At 67.5% G+C, this 14,116-nt stretch overlaps 8 protein-coding genes across 8 annotated transcripts; 6 read left to right on the plus strand and 2 right to left on the minus strand.

The window, feature by feature from the left end:
- Window positions 1–79: 79 nt before the first annotated feature.
- On the plus strand, window positions 80–1,204 carry RHOBADRAFT_51468 (uncharacterized protein; the record flags this gene model as incomplete). Its single annotated transcript, XM_018415855.1, has 4 exons — window positions 80–389; window positions 466–629; window positions 770–982; window positions 1,092–1,204. The coding sequence occupies exons 1-4, from the start codon at window positions 85–87 to the stop codon at window positions 1,202–1,204; spliced, it is 795 nt and encodes a 264-aa protein (XP_018273690.1). The 5' UTR covers window positions 80–84.
- Window positions 1,205–1,262: 58 nt separating this feature from the next.
- RHOBADRAFT_24171 (uncharacterized protein) lies at window positions 1,263–2,332 on the minus strand. The gene is made up of 2 exons (XM_018412633.1): window positions 1,916–2,332; window positions 1,263–1,779 (listed from the first exon to the last, which is right to left on the minus strand). Exons 1-2 carry the CDS (start codon window positions 2,003–2,005, stop codon window positions 1,306–1,308), a joined length of 564 nt encoding a protein of 187 aa, XP_018273691.1. The 5' UTR covers window positions 2,006–2,332; the 3' UTR covers window positions 1,263–1,305.
- A 131-nt stretch (window positions 2,333–2,463) lies between these two features.
- On the plus strand, window positions 2,464–5,734 carry RHOBADRAFT_51470 (uncharacterized protein; the record flags this gene model as incomplete). The annotated part of the gene is made up of 11 exons (XM_018415856.1): window positions 2,464–2,572; window positions 2,646–2,747; window positions 2,807–2,825; window positions 2,941–3,035; window positions 3,105–3,966; window positions 4,037–4,319; window positions 4,395–4,533; window positions 4,620–4,695; window positions 4,824–5,050; window positions 5,171–5,362; window positions 5,448–5,734. 11 exons carry the CDS (start codon window positions 2,464–2,466, stop codon window positions 5,732–5,734), a joined length of 2,391 nt encoding a protein of 796 aa, XP_018273692.1.
- Window positions 5,735–5,918: 184 nt separating this feature from the next.
- RHOBADRAFT_51471 (uncharacterized protein) lies at window positions 5,919–6,678 on the plus strand (the record flags this gene model as incomplete). Its single annotated transcript, XM_018415857.1, has 3 exons — window positions 5,919–6,066; window positions 6,136–6,415; window positions 6,487–6,678. The coding sequence occupies 3 exons, from the start codon at window positions 5,919–5,921 to the stop codon at window positions 6,584–6,586; spliced, it is 528 nt and encodes a 175-aa protein (XP_018273693.1). The 3' UTR covers window positions 6,587–6,678.
- Window positions 6,679–6,777: 99 nt separating this feature from the next.
- Window positions 6,778–7,603, minus strand: RHOBADRAFT_41640 (uncharacterized protein; the record flags this gene model as incomplete). The annotated part of the gene is made up of 6 exons (XM_018413922.1): window positions 6,778–6,874; window positions 6,941–7,012; window positions 7,090–7,113; window positions 7,175–7,210; window positions 7,273–7,356; window positions 7,470–7,603. The coding sequence occupies 6 exons, from the start codon at window positions 7,601–7,603 to the stop codon at window positions 6,778–6,780; spliced, it is 447 nt and encodes a 148-aa protein (XP_018273694.1).
- A 137-nt stretch (window positions 7,604–7,740) lies between these two features.
- RHOBADRAFT_64527 (FK506-binding protein 1) lies at window positions 7,741–8,804 on the plus strand. The gene is made up of 8 exons (XM_018418505.1): window positions 7,741–7,759; window positions 7,832–7,861; window positions 8,028–8,067; window positions 8,132–8,158; window positions 8,255–8,322; window positions 8,390–8,427; window positions 8,505–8,630; window positions 8,695–8,804. Exons 2-8 carry the CDS (start codon window positions 7,857–7,859, stop codon window positions 8,718–8,720), a joined length of 330 nt encoding a protein of 109 aa, XP_018273695.1. The 5' UTR covers window positions 7,741–7,759; window positions 7,832–7,856; the 3' UTR covers window positions 8,721–8,804.
- A 214-nt stretch (window positions 8,805–9,018) lies between these two features.
- RHOBADRAFT_51474 (uncharacterized protein) lies at window positions 9,019–11,550 on the plus strand (the record flags this gene model as incomplete). The annotated part of the gene is made up of 8 exons (XM_018415858.1): window positions 9,019–9,077; window positions 9,151–9,370; window positions 9,540–9,939; window positions 10,011–10,343; window positions 10,417–10,481; window positions 10,555–10,749; window positions 10,828–11,160; window positions 11,281–11,550. The coding sequence occupies 8 exons, from the start codon at window positions 9,019–9,021 to the stop codon at window positions 11,476–11,478; spliced, it is 1,803 nt and encodes a 600-aa protein (XP_018273696.1). The 3' UTR covers window positions 11,479–11,550.
- Window positions 11,551–11,683: 133 nt separating this feature from the next.
- RHOBADRAFT_51475 (uncharacterized protein) lies at window positions 11,684–14,115 on the plus strand (the record flags this gene model as incomplete). The annotated part of the gene is made up of 9 exons (XM_018415859.1): window positions 11,684–11,742; window positions 11,811–12,030; window positions 12,106–12,241; window positions 12,327–12,599; window positions 12,683–13,009; window positions 13,084–13,148; window positions 13,217–13,411; window positions 13,481–13,813; window positions 13,880–14,115. The coding sequence occupies 9 exons, from the start codon at window positions 11,684–11,686 to the stop codon at window positions 14,072–14,074; spliced, it is 1,803 nt and encodes a 600-aa protein (XP_018273697.1). The 3' UTR covers window positions 14,075–14,115.
- Window position 14,116: the final 1 nt, after the last annotated feature.

The raw sequence follows: 14,116 nt of genomic DNA on the forward strand, positions 1-14,116 counted from the left end.
AGCTCGACGTTCGCGACAGAATCCCAAGTCGCCGCACGCCCTCGTCCTCGACTTCCCTCGCCCGCTTGCTCCTTCTCGTTCGACATGCCCTCGTCCCTCGTCCAGATCCGCGGCCGCCCCCTCTTTGTCGAGGTGGCAGGCCGCGGTCCGCCCCTGATCGCCCTACACGGCTTGGGTGGGTCGACCAACCTGTTCCCGCTCGCCGACGACCTCTCGTCGCGGTTCACGGTCGTGCGCTTCGACTTTGAGGGCGCCGGGCAGAGCCCGCTTGATGGCGAGACGACGAGGATGGACGTCGAGGGCTTGGTCGAGGACGTGGTGGCGGTGCTGGACTATGCGGCGCCGGGCGAGGACGAGGCGGTCCTGTTCGGGCACTCTCTCGGCGCGACGTGCGTCCTCCTCCCTTCCTCTCCCTCCCTCCCTCCCTCAGCTCGCCCATCACTGACACCCCTCACCGTCCCACAGCGTCGCCCTCCACTTGGCCGCCACCCACCCGAACCGCGTCTCGCGCCTCGTCCTGTCGTGCCCGGGCCTCGCGCGCGCCGGCAATCCCGAGGCGGTCAAGATGTCGCTCGCGCTCGCTGCGACGGCGAGGAGCAAGGGCACGTTCGAGATGGCCGACTTTACAGGTGCGTCGAGCGGGCTCGCCTCTCGTCGTGCGAGAGGAGGAGGAGGAGGAGGAGAAAAGGGGGAGGCTCGAGCGCGCCCTCTCTGCCCCTCACTGACTCGTCTCTCTCCCCCCCCCCCCTCTCTCTCTCTCGTCAACCAGCCAAGAAGAACCTCCGCCCCTCCCCGACCCGCCCCGAGCTCGCCCTCGTCCGCACGGCGATGCAGCAATCGTCTCGCGAGGGGTACGCCCTCGCGTGCGAGATGCTCGCGCGCACGCCCGAGCCCGACTGGCGCCAAGTCGTCGCGCCCGTGCTGCTTGTTGCCGGGCGCGAGGACCGGATCAGCAGCGTCGAGGCGGCAGAGACGATCAGGGGTGCGTGCGCGCGCAAGCGCTCTCGTTCTCGCTCTCTCTCTCTCCCCTTTCGCTCTTGCGGACTCGCGGCAAGCGCTCACTGACACCTCTCGACTCGGTCGGCACGCAGGGTGCCTCACTGCAAGCAAGGGCGCCACCGTCGTCGCCGTCGACGCAGGGCACCAACCGGCGGTCGAGTGCCCCGATGTCGTCCTCGCGCTCCTCGAGGACTTTTTGGCGTAGCTCCTTTTTGTCCCGAGTGCACTGCAGAGCATCTCTCAACACACGCGCGCGCGCAACATATCGAGAGACGGGGCCGAAAGCGCTCGTCGCACGTCGTGAAGCTACTGACCCACGCGCTGCGCGACGAACCGCTCAAACTCGTCCTTGTACGCCGGGTCCCACCTGCTGAGCGCCGTCCTCCGCTCAAGCACGTCCCCAGCGCTCCACTCGAACCGCGCATAGTCGAGCTCGGAGCTCGTCTCGTTGTCCGGGCACACGATGTAGAACTCGTTGGGCGCCGACTCGAGGCGCGAGAAGAGCTCGGCGGCGCATTGCGCGGCGGACCAGGCGCCCGGGGGCTTGTGCGCCGTGTTGTCGACGGCGAGCGGGTCGCCGCCTGTCGAGAGCTTGGTGTGGACCCAGCCGGGCACGAGGAGCTTGACGTCGATCTTGGTCGACGCGGCGCGCAGGTCGTGGGCGAGCACCTCGGCAAAGGCTTTGACGGCGGCTTTGGACGCGTTGTAGGCACCGCCGGACCCGGGCGGGTTGGTCATGCCCTGCTTGGAGCCGGTGATGACGACGAGGGCGGGCGAGTCCTGCGTGACGAGGGCTCGAGCGGTCAGTGGTCACTCGACGAGGGCGACCCGGGCGCGCTCGACAGGCTGCCGTCGTGCTCGACGAGCTGCCGTGCGTCGCAGTGCCGAGAGAGGAGAGAGAAAGCGAGAGACGCACCTGGGCGACCATGCGCTCGACAAAGGCGGCCGAGCCGGCCGTGACGCCGCCGAGGTTGACGTTGAAGATGCGGTTCCAGTCTTTGAGCATGTCGCTGCCGTACGTCTTGGTCTTGCCGGCGACGCCAGCGTTGAGGTGGAGGAAGTCGACGCGGCCATGTTGGGCGAAGACGGCGTCGGCGGCGTCGACGAGCTGGTTGGGGTCCGAGACGTCGACGAGGCGGGTGGTGAAGCGGGTTTCGGGGATGTGCTCGGCGACGAGGAGGTCGTGGGCGAGGTCGAGGGCGTGCTGGTTGTTGTCGAGGAGGACGGTGTGGAGGTCGAGGCGGGCGAGGCTGTGGAGGGCGACGTGGAACCCGATGCCGCCGGCTCCTGCGCCCGTGATGACGGCGACGTTGCCCCGTGCGAGTGCAGGGTGAGGCATGCGTGCTGGTGCGCGCAGGAGGGAGGGCCCCACCTCTGAGCAGCACCTCCGTCGATCTCTCGCTCGACCCTTGCACCCGTCACCGACCTCGCACTGGCCAGTCGAGCTGCCACGCCGCCCTCGACATGCCTCCAGACCGCCACTACTCGCCCCAGCTCGTCCCCGCTCTCGACCACGACCCGCTCGGCTCGCCCTCGTCCTCATCGCATGCCCGCAACCCTCCCAACTCGCTCGGTCGCGGCAGGGTCCGTCCTACCTCTCGCTCCACTCCGACACACCCACTGACCCACCTCCTACCCGCTCGCAGGCCTGTCGGCCGTGCAGGAAGCGCAAAGTCAAGTGAGCCCGCACCTCCTCCTCGTCCTCCAGTGGCAGTGCACCCGGCTCACCTTGCTCCCTCGCCGCAGATGTGCGCACCGCCTTCCTGCACTCTCGGAATCTCCCAACGACTGACCCTCGACTTCGCAGGCGACGGCGTCCAGCCCTTGTGCGGGCCGTGCACCAACGCCGCGGCTCGAGCAGGACAGCAAGTCCCTCTCCTCCCTCCCTCGAGCCTAGCCCCCTCACCATGCACCCAAGCTGACCCGTTCGCACACCCACAGAGACATGTCCAGCATGCGGTGCGACTTTGACACCGAGGAGGAGCGCCGCAAACCTGTCGGCGGCGGCAAGGTCGCAGCTCTCGAGGCCAAGATCGGTGCGCACCCTCTCTCTGTCTCTCTCTCTCTCCCGCACGGTCTCAGCTGACAGTCCGGGGCACGCGCAGCTGCTCTCGAACGCCGACTCGTCGAGGTGACGGGGCACAGCTCGGCGTCGCCGGCCTTGGGCGCCTCCAACTCGCGGCCGGCGAGCGCGACCACGGCGGGTGCCGCGCCTCATCAGCATCACCAGCACCAGCACCAGCAGCACCACGCCCACGACCCGACGTTCCAGTACAACGCGCCGCCGTACGGCGTCGCGACCAACGGCGCGCAGCCGAGCCTGCCGCACTTTGACGCGTTCGCCGCCGCCTCGATCCAGCAGCAGCAGCAGCAACCACCTGTCGCATCGACGTCGGCCCTGCCCGAGTACAGCTTCCCGCCTGGACCGCCAACGTACCCGTCGCAGCCGTCCGTGTCGTCGTACGGCCAGTTCTCGGCCCCGTTCGACCCGTTCGCGCCGAGCGTCGCCGGCCCGTCGCCGTCCACCGCCGGTCCGGGTCACGCGCCCCAGTCGTTCGCCAACGCCTACTGGCACCCTGCGCCCGCTCCCGCCTCGGTCCCGGGCAACCCTCGCCTGCCGTCGCCGCACCTCCTCGAGCGCCTCCTGTACATCTTCTTCGACACGGCGCACGAGGCCGTCGACCTCGTCAGCCGGCGCCGCTTCATGGACGCGTTCGCGCTCGGCCCGGCGCACCGCGACTACCCGGCGCAGAGCCTGCTGCACGCCATGGTGGCCACCGCGACCGACCTCGCCGGCGACGAGGTGTGGGACGGCGAGGAGCGGTACTGGGGCGCTCAAGGCCCCGCAGAGTACCACGCCGACTTTGCCGACGTCTTGATCCCGCTCGGGTTCCGCACCGAGCGCAACATCCTCCAGGTCGCCCAGGCCGCCGTCCTCTTTGCGTGCTTCAACCTGTATCACGGCCGGTCCGTCCCTTTCCTCCCTCTCCCTCCTTCTTTCTCGCGAGCCCGACAACTGACGCCCCCTCTCGTGCAGGTTCTCGAGCGCCTACATCGACACGTCGGTCGCCGTGCGCATCTGCATCTCGCTCGGGCTCAACCACGAGTCGTACTCGCCGCGCGACCTCCCGCTGTCGTCGTTCCTGTCGCACCGCACGTTCCTCACGCCGCCGCGCGACGAGGAGGAAATGATGGAGCGCGCCACGACCTGGTGGTTCGCCCTCACGGTCGAGACGTTCAGCGCCGCCGCGACTGGGTGGGCGTGCTGCATCGACGAGCGCGACATCACGACCTTGATCCCGGCGGCTTCTCCCTGTGGCGTGCGTCCGGCTCTCTCTCTTTCTCTCTCTCTCGCTCGTGCGCGCAGAGGACTGACCTCGACATGCGCCCCGCAGGACGACCCGACGGCGCGCGACGCGCTGTACCTCCACAGCCCGTCCTTCTTCTCGCTCAACCCGCCGCACCTCGTTCGCCTCGTCCAGATCAACCTCAAGGTCACCGTCCTCATGAACCGTGTGTGCACGTTCGTCCACCGTGCGTCGCTTGTTGTTCCTCTTTGTCTTTCTCCTCTCCCGCCTCGGGCCGACGAGGAGCACTAAGTTGACGCCTAAGGCGTACAGGCACGACCGCGCTCGCCAACGCGACGCCGGACCGCAGCGCGCTCGGCCCGAGCGACTTTCCCAAGATCCGGGCTTCGTGCGTCGACTCGTCCACCTCCTCTCGCACCCCCGCACCCAGCGCACGGACCTGACCTCTCTCTCTCCTCCCTACCCTCACCTCAACCCTTCACTTCCTCCTCTCCCCTCGCTCCTCGCGTCCCACAGGCCCGCCTTCACCAAGCTCGAGTCGGCGCTCGAGAACTTTGGGCGCAAGGCGCCGGCCCAACTCGTGACGCTCCTCGAGCCCGAGGCGTTCCTGTGCCCGTCGCTCGTCGCGACGAGCGTCATCCTCCTCCACGAGCGCTTCTCGACGAGCGACGACGGCGACCCGAGCATGGTCAAGTGTGCAGAGGCGTGCCGCAACATTTTTCAGAACATGCAGGTGCTCAACAGTGCGTCGCGGCCTGGTTTCGCCCGCTCTCTTTCCTCGTCTCTCTCGACCCTCGTGTCGACGAGCAGAGGTTGACCTTGTAGAAGAACCGGCCGCTGAGTCCTCGCACCCCCTCTCGCAGGCGCCTCGTTCCACCCTCGCCAGATCCCGCCGTTCCTCACTTTTTGCTGGGGTGTCGCCGGGCGCACCCTCATCCGCGAGCTCGCCATCAAGCACCTGCGCGGCGTGTTTGACGGCGACGACGTGGCGCAGCTGCGCTCGTGCGTGCGGTCCATCTGCGCCCGCCTCGAGCAGACGAGGACACCTCTCGGTCGTGCGTCCCCCTCTCTCCCTCTCCCTCCTCCTCTCTATCTCGAGGGACAAGAGCCGACGAGCCTTGCACCCTCCCACACCTGCAGCCAACATGGCCGCCGCGCTCCTCGTCATGCTCGACCACCCGGACATCTGCCTCCCGAGCGCCGACGCCGCCGCGCGCAACCCGTCCGGCGTGACGAGCATCGCGCGCCTCACGAGCCTCCTCGACGCCCAGAACGGGCACGCCGCCGGCGGCGGCGGCGGTGGCGGCGGCGGTGGGGCGAGGAACGCGGTCGTCGCCGACACGGTCTCGAAGGGCGCTCAGGGCGGCGGCGCGGGCGCGGTTGTTGGCATGGTGCTGCCGCCTGGAGCGGGGGTGCCGGGAGGGTAGAACGTCTTGCCGAGATAACTAGAGCTTGCAAAGAAGTGAGGGATCCCGGACGAGGGCGACGCGAGCGAGAGATGAAGCCGGCGTGCGAGCCAGTCACGGACGAGGAAGGGAGGACGAGGAGAGGGAGGAGAGCGAGTCGGCCTCGTCGGCTCTCGCACCCACCTCGACACGCCCACGAACAGCCATGCAGCGGACAGCCGTGTCGCTCCTTGCCCGCTCTGCGCGCCCCGCCGTGCGCCCCGTCGCCCTCGCCCGCCCCGTCGCCCGCCTCGCCTCGACGTCGGCCGCCCACGACCCGCACGCTGGCCCCGCCGAGCACTACCCGCCAGAGGGTGCGTCCCGTGCCCACTCCCTACAAGCACCTTGGCAGCTAACCCAGCAAGCACGCCCACCAACAACAGGCTTCAACGCCCCCTTCTGGCGCCGTCTCTCGCTCGCCGCGCTCGCCGTCGCCATCTACCTCCGCGCCGCACCGGACGACCTCGCCGACCAGGTCGAGCACCTCGCCGAGCAAAAGCTGCCCTGGATGACGCGCTACATCGAGCACAACCTGAGCCCGGACGCCGACAAGTTCAAGCAGCGCAACGACCGGCACCTCGAGTTGGCCAAGCAGGCCGCAGACGACAAGCTGCTGTTCCAGGAGGCTGAGCGGCCGAGGGTCAGGAGGATGCGGTACCTCGGGTGCGTCCCCCCCTGCTCTCTCTCTCTGTCGGGCTGGTTCAGGATGCTCACCCTCTCCGCGTGCCGTGCAGCACCTTTGACCAGGCCTCGCCCAACGGCATCGAGGTCGGGTCGCAGGCCGACCTCTCGGGCCTCGTCATCAAGGCCGAGAAGGACGACTTTGCCGCCTAAGCGCGGTGTGTTGTCTAGACGGAGGAGCAAGGGCGGACGAGGAGGGGCGCCGGGTCGTGCAACCGGCGAGATTGGGCTCTCTCTTTCGTTTCTCATGCGCGATCGAGTCGAGAGGAGAAGGACAACAAGAGGGGCTACATTGCGACGCGCGAGAGAAGAGAGAGAGATAGAGAGAAAGGAAAGGAGCCTGCTCACTTGAGCAGCGGCTTTACGAGGCGGTCGTCGCTGAGTTCGCGCGCACTGAGGCGCTTGACCTCGGCCTGGTACGCCGTCTGCTCGGCGTCGTCTCTGCGCGTCGAGCGGAGCGTGCCGGTCAGAACGAGGCCCTGCGGCTCGAGAGAGAGGAGGACGCACGCTTTGGGCTTCTTGCTCGAAGGGTTGGCGGCGTCGGCGGCGGCGGGCAGCGGTCGCTTGCCGCGGTTCTTTCTGCGGACGTCGTCGAGCCCGTGTGAGTGTGTGCGCGCTCGTGAGAGAGAAAGGGAGGAAACGGCGCGAGGACGCACATGCGCTCGTCGAGGGCCTTTTTGCTGAGGAGAGGAGAGTCAGCACGGCGGGAGAGGGAGGGGAGGGACTGGCGGGTCAGCGCACAGGTTTCGATGGGGGCGGTCGAGGGTGTCGGTAATGCTGCGAGTGAGGATCAAGTGCGGCCGCAAGTGGGGGAAGGAGGAGGAGGGGGAGGGACGCACCGAGCAATGGCCGCCTCGCGGTCCTGCTTCTCCTGCTCCTCCGGACTGAGCTGCTTCTTGAACTTGGACAGGAACGAGCCGTCGCTGTGGCCGGTGGGAGACGAGGTCAGCTTTCTGCGAGGTTCCCGACCCGATGCGCGGGGAGGACGAGTGCAGGTCGCTGCGACGAGGCTGCTCGGGGGGGCGGTAAGACGCACTTTTTGAAGAGGTTCTGGGGCTTTGGCGGCGGGGCAGAGCCCTTCTTGGGTGCGACGACGGGCTGAGGGGTGCGGCGAGAGGTCGACGACGAGGCGGGCGAGAGGGAGCGGTCGGGCGCGGCGGTCGGGGCCATGGGCTAGGGTGGTGAAGTGCAGGTACTGTAGCAGCAGCTGTCGCGCTGGAGCGGTGCGGCCGAGAAGGAGCTGCTGCGGGCCGGACCCCATCGCCTTCCGCGGAGGTCGTCCCTCTCCTCCTCCTCCTCCTCCTCCCACCTCTCCCCCTCAACCTCGTGCGCCCCTGCCAGCCAGCTCGCAATGTTCTCCCGCGTGCTCACCTCGACCCCGGCACACCTCGCACGCAGAACCTTCTCCTCTACCGCACGCAACATGGGGTGAGCCGCTCGCGTCCTCTTTCATCGTCACCTCGAGCCCTGCGAGCGTCGTACTCGCCCACGGCGGCTCGGGCGCATGTCAACTGCGCTTGAGCATGCTTGGGACTGGCACGGAGCTCCTCGCCGACCAGTACGCCCCGCTGACCTCTCCCTCGTCCCCTCGCAGCGTCACTGTTGAGACCATTTCGGCCGGAGACGGCAAGAACGTGCGTCCAGCTCTCTCCGTACTCTACGTGCACGGGCACTGACGCTCTATGCGGCGCTCTGCAGTTCCCCAAGAAGGGCGACAACGTCACCGTGAGTTGACGGCTTCCGACCCTCGACTCTCCTTCCTCTCGTACAGACCTCCTTCCCGTCGCCCACGTCCTAACGCATTCTCTTTGCGGTTTTCTGATCGACTACACGGGCCGGCTGGAGAGCACTGGCGCCAAGTTCGACTCGTCGGTCGACCGCGGCACGCCGTGAGTCGTCGCTTCGTTCCGTCTTGACCTCTAGCGCCCCTCGCCTGACCTTTCTCCACGTCCACAGCTTCCAGACCGCCATCGGCGTCGGCCGTGTCATCAAGGGTGCGTCCTCACCCTTCCTGTGCCGTCGAGCGGGACGTCGAGCTGGACGCCGAGCTGACCCTCCCCCACCTGCGCAGGCTGGGACGAGGGCGTCCCGCAGCTCTCGCTCGGCCAGAAGGCCAAGCTCATCTGCACGCCCGACTACGCGTACGGCGAGCGTGGCTTCCCTCCCGTCATCCCGGCCAACTCGACCCTCGTCTTCGGCCCGTCCTTCTTTCCTCCTCCTCTTCTTCTTCCACCGCGACTGACCTTTTCGCCGCCCTGCAGAGGTCGAGCTCCTCAAGATCAACTAAGCGGTGCCACGTCGCCGAGCTGTAAAGGCCGACTGTCAAGGGCCGCAGCTGCGTTATCTGAAAACGAGAAGTTGTCCAGTCCGAGCCGGCGAGGTCGTCGAGAGCTGCGAGAGATTCTCCTGCTCGTGCGCGTCGAGAGCATAGAGCTTTGCAGCTCCAGTGACTGTCGAGCAAGGCTGTTGCCGAGGGAGAGTGGACGCGTGGACCTCGGGCTCGAGAGCGAAGACCGACGACGGCGAGGTCGCCTGCGCTTCGCCTCTCGACCTCTCTTGCTCGTTCCGACTCGAGTACAGCAGAGATGGACAGCCTCGCATCCGCCACGAGCTGGAGTTACGCCCACCCGGTGCAGGCAGCGCTGTGCGTCGCCCCCCGTCCCCTCCTCATCGGCCGCACCGCCTCTCACCTACTGACGACTCGCCATCTCATGCAGAGCCTCGCTCGTCCTCGCCGGCCTCGGCACCTTCCTCTACACCCTCGTCGTCACCCTCGTCCGCCCGCACACGACCTCGCTCCGCAACCTTCCCGGTCCCGGTCGCGGCTCGTTCTGGTACGGCCAGATTCCAGCAATCCTCCGCGACCCGCCCGGCGTGCCGCACTGCGAGTGGCATGAGCAGTACGGCGGCGCCGTCAAGTACCCGGGCTTCTTTGGCGTGCGTCGGCCGTTCCGCTCCTCTCCTCCTCCTTGCGTCCGCCCCCACATCCTCCGCCAGTCGCTCGACCTTGTGCTCGAGGTCGCAGATCGGCGGTAGCCGGAGTGCCGGCAGCACAGGACGCTGCAGTCGACCGCGCACCGCTCACATGTTACCCCCCTCGTCGCAGACGACCCGCCTCCTCCTGTTCGACCCGGCCGCCCTCACGCACGTCCTCGTCACGCGCTCGTACGAGTACCCCAAGCCCGACGAGGTCCGCGGCGACCTCGCCATGATCCTCGGCAAGGGCATCCTGTTCGCCGAGGGCGACGACCACCGGCGCCAGCGCCGCATCATGGCGCCCTCGTTCGGTCCGGCCCACCTGCGCGAGCTCGTGCCCGTCTTCTTCGAGCACTCGCACCACCTGCGCGACGCGCTCAAGACGGCCATCGAGGCGCGCGAGGTCGACGAGACGGCGTGGCGCGACGAGAAGCAGCGCGGCGAGTGGGAGAAGGACCACCCCGAGGGCGAGGTCGTGTTCGACATTGCCAAGTGGCTCGGGAGGGTCACGCTCGACATCATCGGCGACGGTGCGTCCCCAGACCTTTCTCTGCGCCCTTTGCGGAGGAGACTACTGACTCGCCGTCGCACCCACCCGCAGCCGGCTTCGGCTACAACTTCGAGGCGATCTCGCAGAGCGGCAACTCGCTCGGCCGCGCCTTCGGGACCATGTTCTCGCCGCGCGCCGGCGCAAAGCGGCCCACCGCCGGCCAGATGCTGCGCCAGCAGTGGATCGGGCGCCTGATCCGCGCGCTCCCCGTCCTGCGCATGGCCGACTGGGTCCCGAACGAGCGCGTGCGCAAGGTGCGCGAGGGGTTCAGGGTCGTCCAGACCGAGAGCGAGAAGATCATCCAGGCCAAGATGGGCGGCGACGTGGTCGAGAAGGACGGGCTCGAGAGCACGAGGGGGAGCAAGGACTTGATTGCGCTGCTGCGTGCGTCCCTCTTTCTCTCTCTCCCTCTCCCAGACTCGTTGCACTTACTCTCTCGATCGTCGCACGCTCGCAGTCAAGTCGGTCGAGAGCGAGGGCAAGTCGAGCATGACGACCGAGGAGCTGCGCGGTCAACTCACGGTCCGTCTCTCGCGCCTCGTCTCTCGTGGCCCCTCTCGAGCGCCTCGCTCACTCTCCTCGTCACGCACCGCAGACGTTCCTCCTCGCCGGGCACGAGACGACCTCGACCGCGCTCGGCTGGGCCCTGTTCCGCCTCGCGACCGACACCAAGATCCAGGACAAGCTGCGCCGCGAGGTGCGCGAGGGCCGGGCCAAGGCCGCCCAGGACGGCCGCGACGAGCTCGACCACCGCGACCTCGACGCCTTGCCGTACCTCGACGCCGTCACGGTGCGTCCTCGTCCCCCTCCCTCGGCTGTCGCCCTCTCAGCCGTTCGCCCCCCGTCCTGACGTCCACTCTCCCACCAGCGCGAGCTCCTCCGCCTCGAGTCGCCCGTCACGGCCACGATCCGCCACGCGTCGCGCGACGACCTCATCCCGCTGTCGACGCCCGTCCCGTCGTCGACCGAGCCGGGCAAGATGCTGTCCCACGTCGCCGTCAAGAAGGGCCAGGTCATCTTTGTGCCGATCACGGCCGTCAACAAGTCTAAGCGCGTGTTCGGAGACGACGCCGACGCGTTCAGGCCCGAGCGGTGGATCGAGAGCGACGAGGGGACGGGCAAGAAGATCGAGGGCAACGTCGGCGTCGCGAGCTCGATCTTGACGTTCCTCGCCGGCCCGAGGAGCTGCATCGGGTACAAGGTGCGCCCTCTGCTCTCTCTCTCTCTCTCTCTCTCTCTCTCTCTCTCTCTCTCTCTTTCTCTCTCTCGATGCACGGAGCGATGCACGGAGCAGGACCTGACGCTCGAGCGCGCCACGCAGTTCGCCCTCCTCGAGTTCAAGGCCATCCTCTCGGTCCTCGTCGACGAGTTCGAGTTCGACCTGCGCGACCGCGAGACGGTCGTCGAGCGTCGCAGCGTCATCGTCACGCGCCCGATCCTGGTTGGAGAGGAGGAGCACGGCAACAAGATGCCGCTCCGGATCCGCATCGCCAGGCGCGACGACGACGAGCTCGAGTGAGGAGGGCGGGCGTGGGTCGACTCTGCTGTAGCGATGCTCTGTCTTCGTTGTACTACTACGCTTTATCTGTCGCACGCACGAGCTCGGTGAGAGGGTGGAGAACAACGAGCCGCGCGAGGAGACAAAGGGAGCAGAGTCGGCTCTCTCTCCGTGTTCGTCTCATGTCGCGCCCGGCGGCTCTTGCTTCCGCGATGTCAACTGCGCGATGGACAGCATCACCGCCATCATTGCCGCGAGCTGGCAGCACCCCTTCACGACCGCAGGGTGAGCCCTCTGTCCTCATCAGCTCCTCGTCCCCCCACGAGCTCTCCTGACTTCCCATTCCCTCGCAGGCTCGCCGTCATCCTCGCTCTCGTGAGCGTACCTGTCTACCTCGCCGCCTGCTGCTTCGTGCGGCCCCTCGTCTCGAGCCTGCGCGACCTCCCCGGCCCGACGAGCGACCACCTCGTCTTTGGCAACCTCGCGCGCATCTTTGGCGGCGCACCGGGCGAGGCGCACATTGCGTGGCAGAAGGAGCACGGCGACGCCGTCAAGTTCAGGGCCTTCTTCGGTGTGCGTCCCCTCTTTTCTCTCCTCCTCCTCCTCCTCGTCGCGAAGGCAGAGCTGACCCGTCTCGCCCGCCTGCAGAAAGAGCGCCTCCTCCTGTTCGACCCGGCAGCGCTCAATCATGTGCTCGTCACGCACGCGTACGAGTACCCGCGTCCCGAGGAGGCGCGCTCGGCGCTCGCTATGATCTTGGGCAAGGGCATCCTCTTTGTCGACGGTGCGTCCGCTCGTCGAGTTTTCCCCTCGGGCCTCGTCTCGCTCACGAGACCTTGTCTGATTGGCGCGGCATTTGTAACGCACAGGTGACGACCACCGCCGGCACCGCCGCGTCATGAACCCGGCTTTCGCGCCGGCCCACATGCGCAACCTCGTCCCCGTCTTCTTCAAGCACGCCAACCACCTCCGCGACATCCTCGCCGAGCTCGTGCGCACGAGCGTGAGCGACCGCTCGGCGTGGAAGGACGAGGCGCAGCGGCAGAAGTACGAGAAGAGCCGGGAGGAGGAGGAAGACGAGGAGACGGTGCAGGACGTCATGGAGTGGATGAACCGGGTCACGCTCGACATCATCGGCGAGGGTGCGTCCTGCTTCCCTTTTTCCTGGAGCTGTACCGCCCTTCCTCGAAAAGTGACTGACTCGAGCCGTTCTTGTCGCTCGCAGCCGGCTTCGGCTACGAGTTCAACTCGCTCTCGCTGCAGCACAACGCATTTGGGCGCGTCTTCTCGTCCATGTTCTCGCCTCGCGCCTCGGCCATCAAGCCTGGTCCTCGCGCCGTCCTCGTGCAGCGCTTCATCGCCGGCGTCATGCGCCACGTGCCGCTCATGTCGCTCGCCGACTGGATCCCGAACGCGAGCATGCGCCAGTTCCGCGACGCGTTCAGGTTCGTCGAGACGGAGAGCATGAAGATCCTCCAGGCCAAGAAGGGCGAGGTCGAGAAGGACGGGCTCGACTCGGTGGCGGGCAAGAAGGACCTCATCGCGCTTCTTCGTGCGTCGGCCTCTCTTTCCCCCGTACTCTTTCCTGCCCTTCGACCTGACCATCTTCTTCCTTCGCGCTCGCAGTCAAGTCGGTGCAGAGCGAGGGCAAGGCGAGCATGAACGACCAGGAGCTGCGCGGCCAACTCACGGTGCGTCTCTCTCTCTCGCTCGCTCTCGTCGTTCTGCGCGGTCACTCACGCGCCCACCGTCCTCGCAGACTATGCTCATCGCCGGCCACGAGACGACGAGTACCGCCCTCACCTGGACCCTGTGGATGCTCGCCAAGGCGCCCGAGGTGCAGGCCAAGCTCCGCCGCGAGGTCCGCAAGGCGCGCGCCGAGAGCTCGAGCGAGGGTCTCGACGACCTCGACAGCCGTGTGCTCGACTCGTTGCCGTACCTAGACGCCGTCACGGTGCGTCTCGTGCCCCCCCTTTCCTCTCTGCCTCGCACACCTTCCTGACGAGCTGCCCTCTTGCCGCAGCGCGAGTGCATCCGCCTCGAGCCTCCCGTCACCTCGACGATCCGCCAAGCCGCCCACGACGACTTTATCCCGCTCTCGAAGCCGATTCCGTCGCGCTGGGACCCTCGCCGCACCATCTCGTCCATCCCGGTCAAGAAGGGCCAGTTCATCTTTGTCCCGATCCGCGCCGTCGGCCTCTCGAGGGACGTCTTTGGCGACGATGCCCACGAGTTTCGCCCCGAGCGGTGGGTCGAGAGCGACGAGGGGACGGGCAGGAAGATCGAGGGCGGCGTCGGGCTCACGGGCAACAACCTGTCGTTCCTCGCCGGGCCCATGGGCTGCATCGGGTACAAGGTGCGCCTCCCTCTCTCTCTCTCTACACGGCGAGCACGACCAACGCAGCTGCACCTCGTCGCACAGTTCGCCATCCTCGAGTTCAAGGCCATCCTCGCCGTCCTGATCGACGCGTTCGACTTTGGCCTGCGCGACGAGGACATGCGGGTCGAGGGCCGCGCCGTCATGATCACGCGGCCGCTCATCGTCGGCGAGGAGAACCGCGGGAACCGCTTGCCACTGCGCATCCGGGTGGCGCCGAGGAGGGAGGAGGACGAGTAGAGCCGTGTCTGCAACGCTCGAGCCCTGTATCTGCGACTCTCT

Source organism: Rhodotorula graminis, assembly GCF_001329695.1.
Source record: "Rhodotorula graminis WP1 unplaced genomic scaffold RHOBAscaffold_2, whole genome shotgun sequence".
In the NCBI taxonomy this organism is placed as follows: Eukaryota; Fungi; Basidiomycota; class Microbotryomycetes; order Sporidiobolales; family Sporidiobolaceae; genus Rhodotorula; species Rhodotorula graminis.

Bases quoted from the DNA above. Each gene is read 5' to 3' on its own strand.
- RHOBADRAFT_64527 (XM_018418505.1), top strand. The intron at 8,428-8,504 runs GTGCGTCCTCAC...CCACCTGCGCAG, and splicing joins CGTCGGCCGTGTCATCAAGG to GCTGGGACGAGGGCGTCCCG. The intron at 8,631-8,694 runs GCCCGTCCTTCT...GCCGCCCTGCAG, and splicing joins CAACTCGACCCTCGTCTTCG to AGGTCGAGCTCCTCAAGATC.
- RHOBADRAFT_24171 (XM_018412633.1), bottom strand. From the start codon at position 2,005: ATGCTCAAAGACTGGAACCGCATCTTCAACGTCAACCTCGGCGGCGTC. The intron at 1,780-1,915 runs GTGCGTCTCTCG...CTCGTCACGCAG, and splicing joins TCGAGCGCATGGTCGCCCAG to GACTCGCCCGCCCTCGTCGT.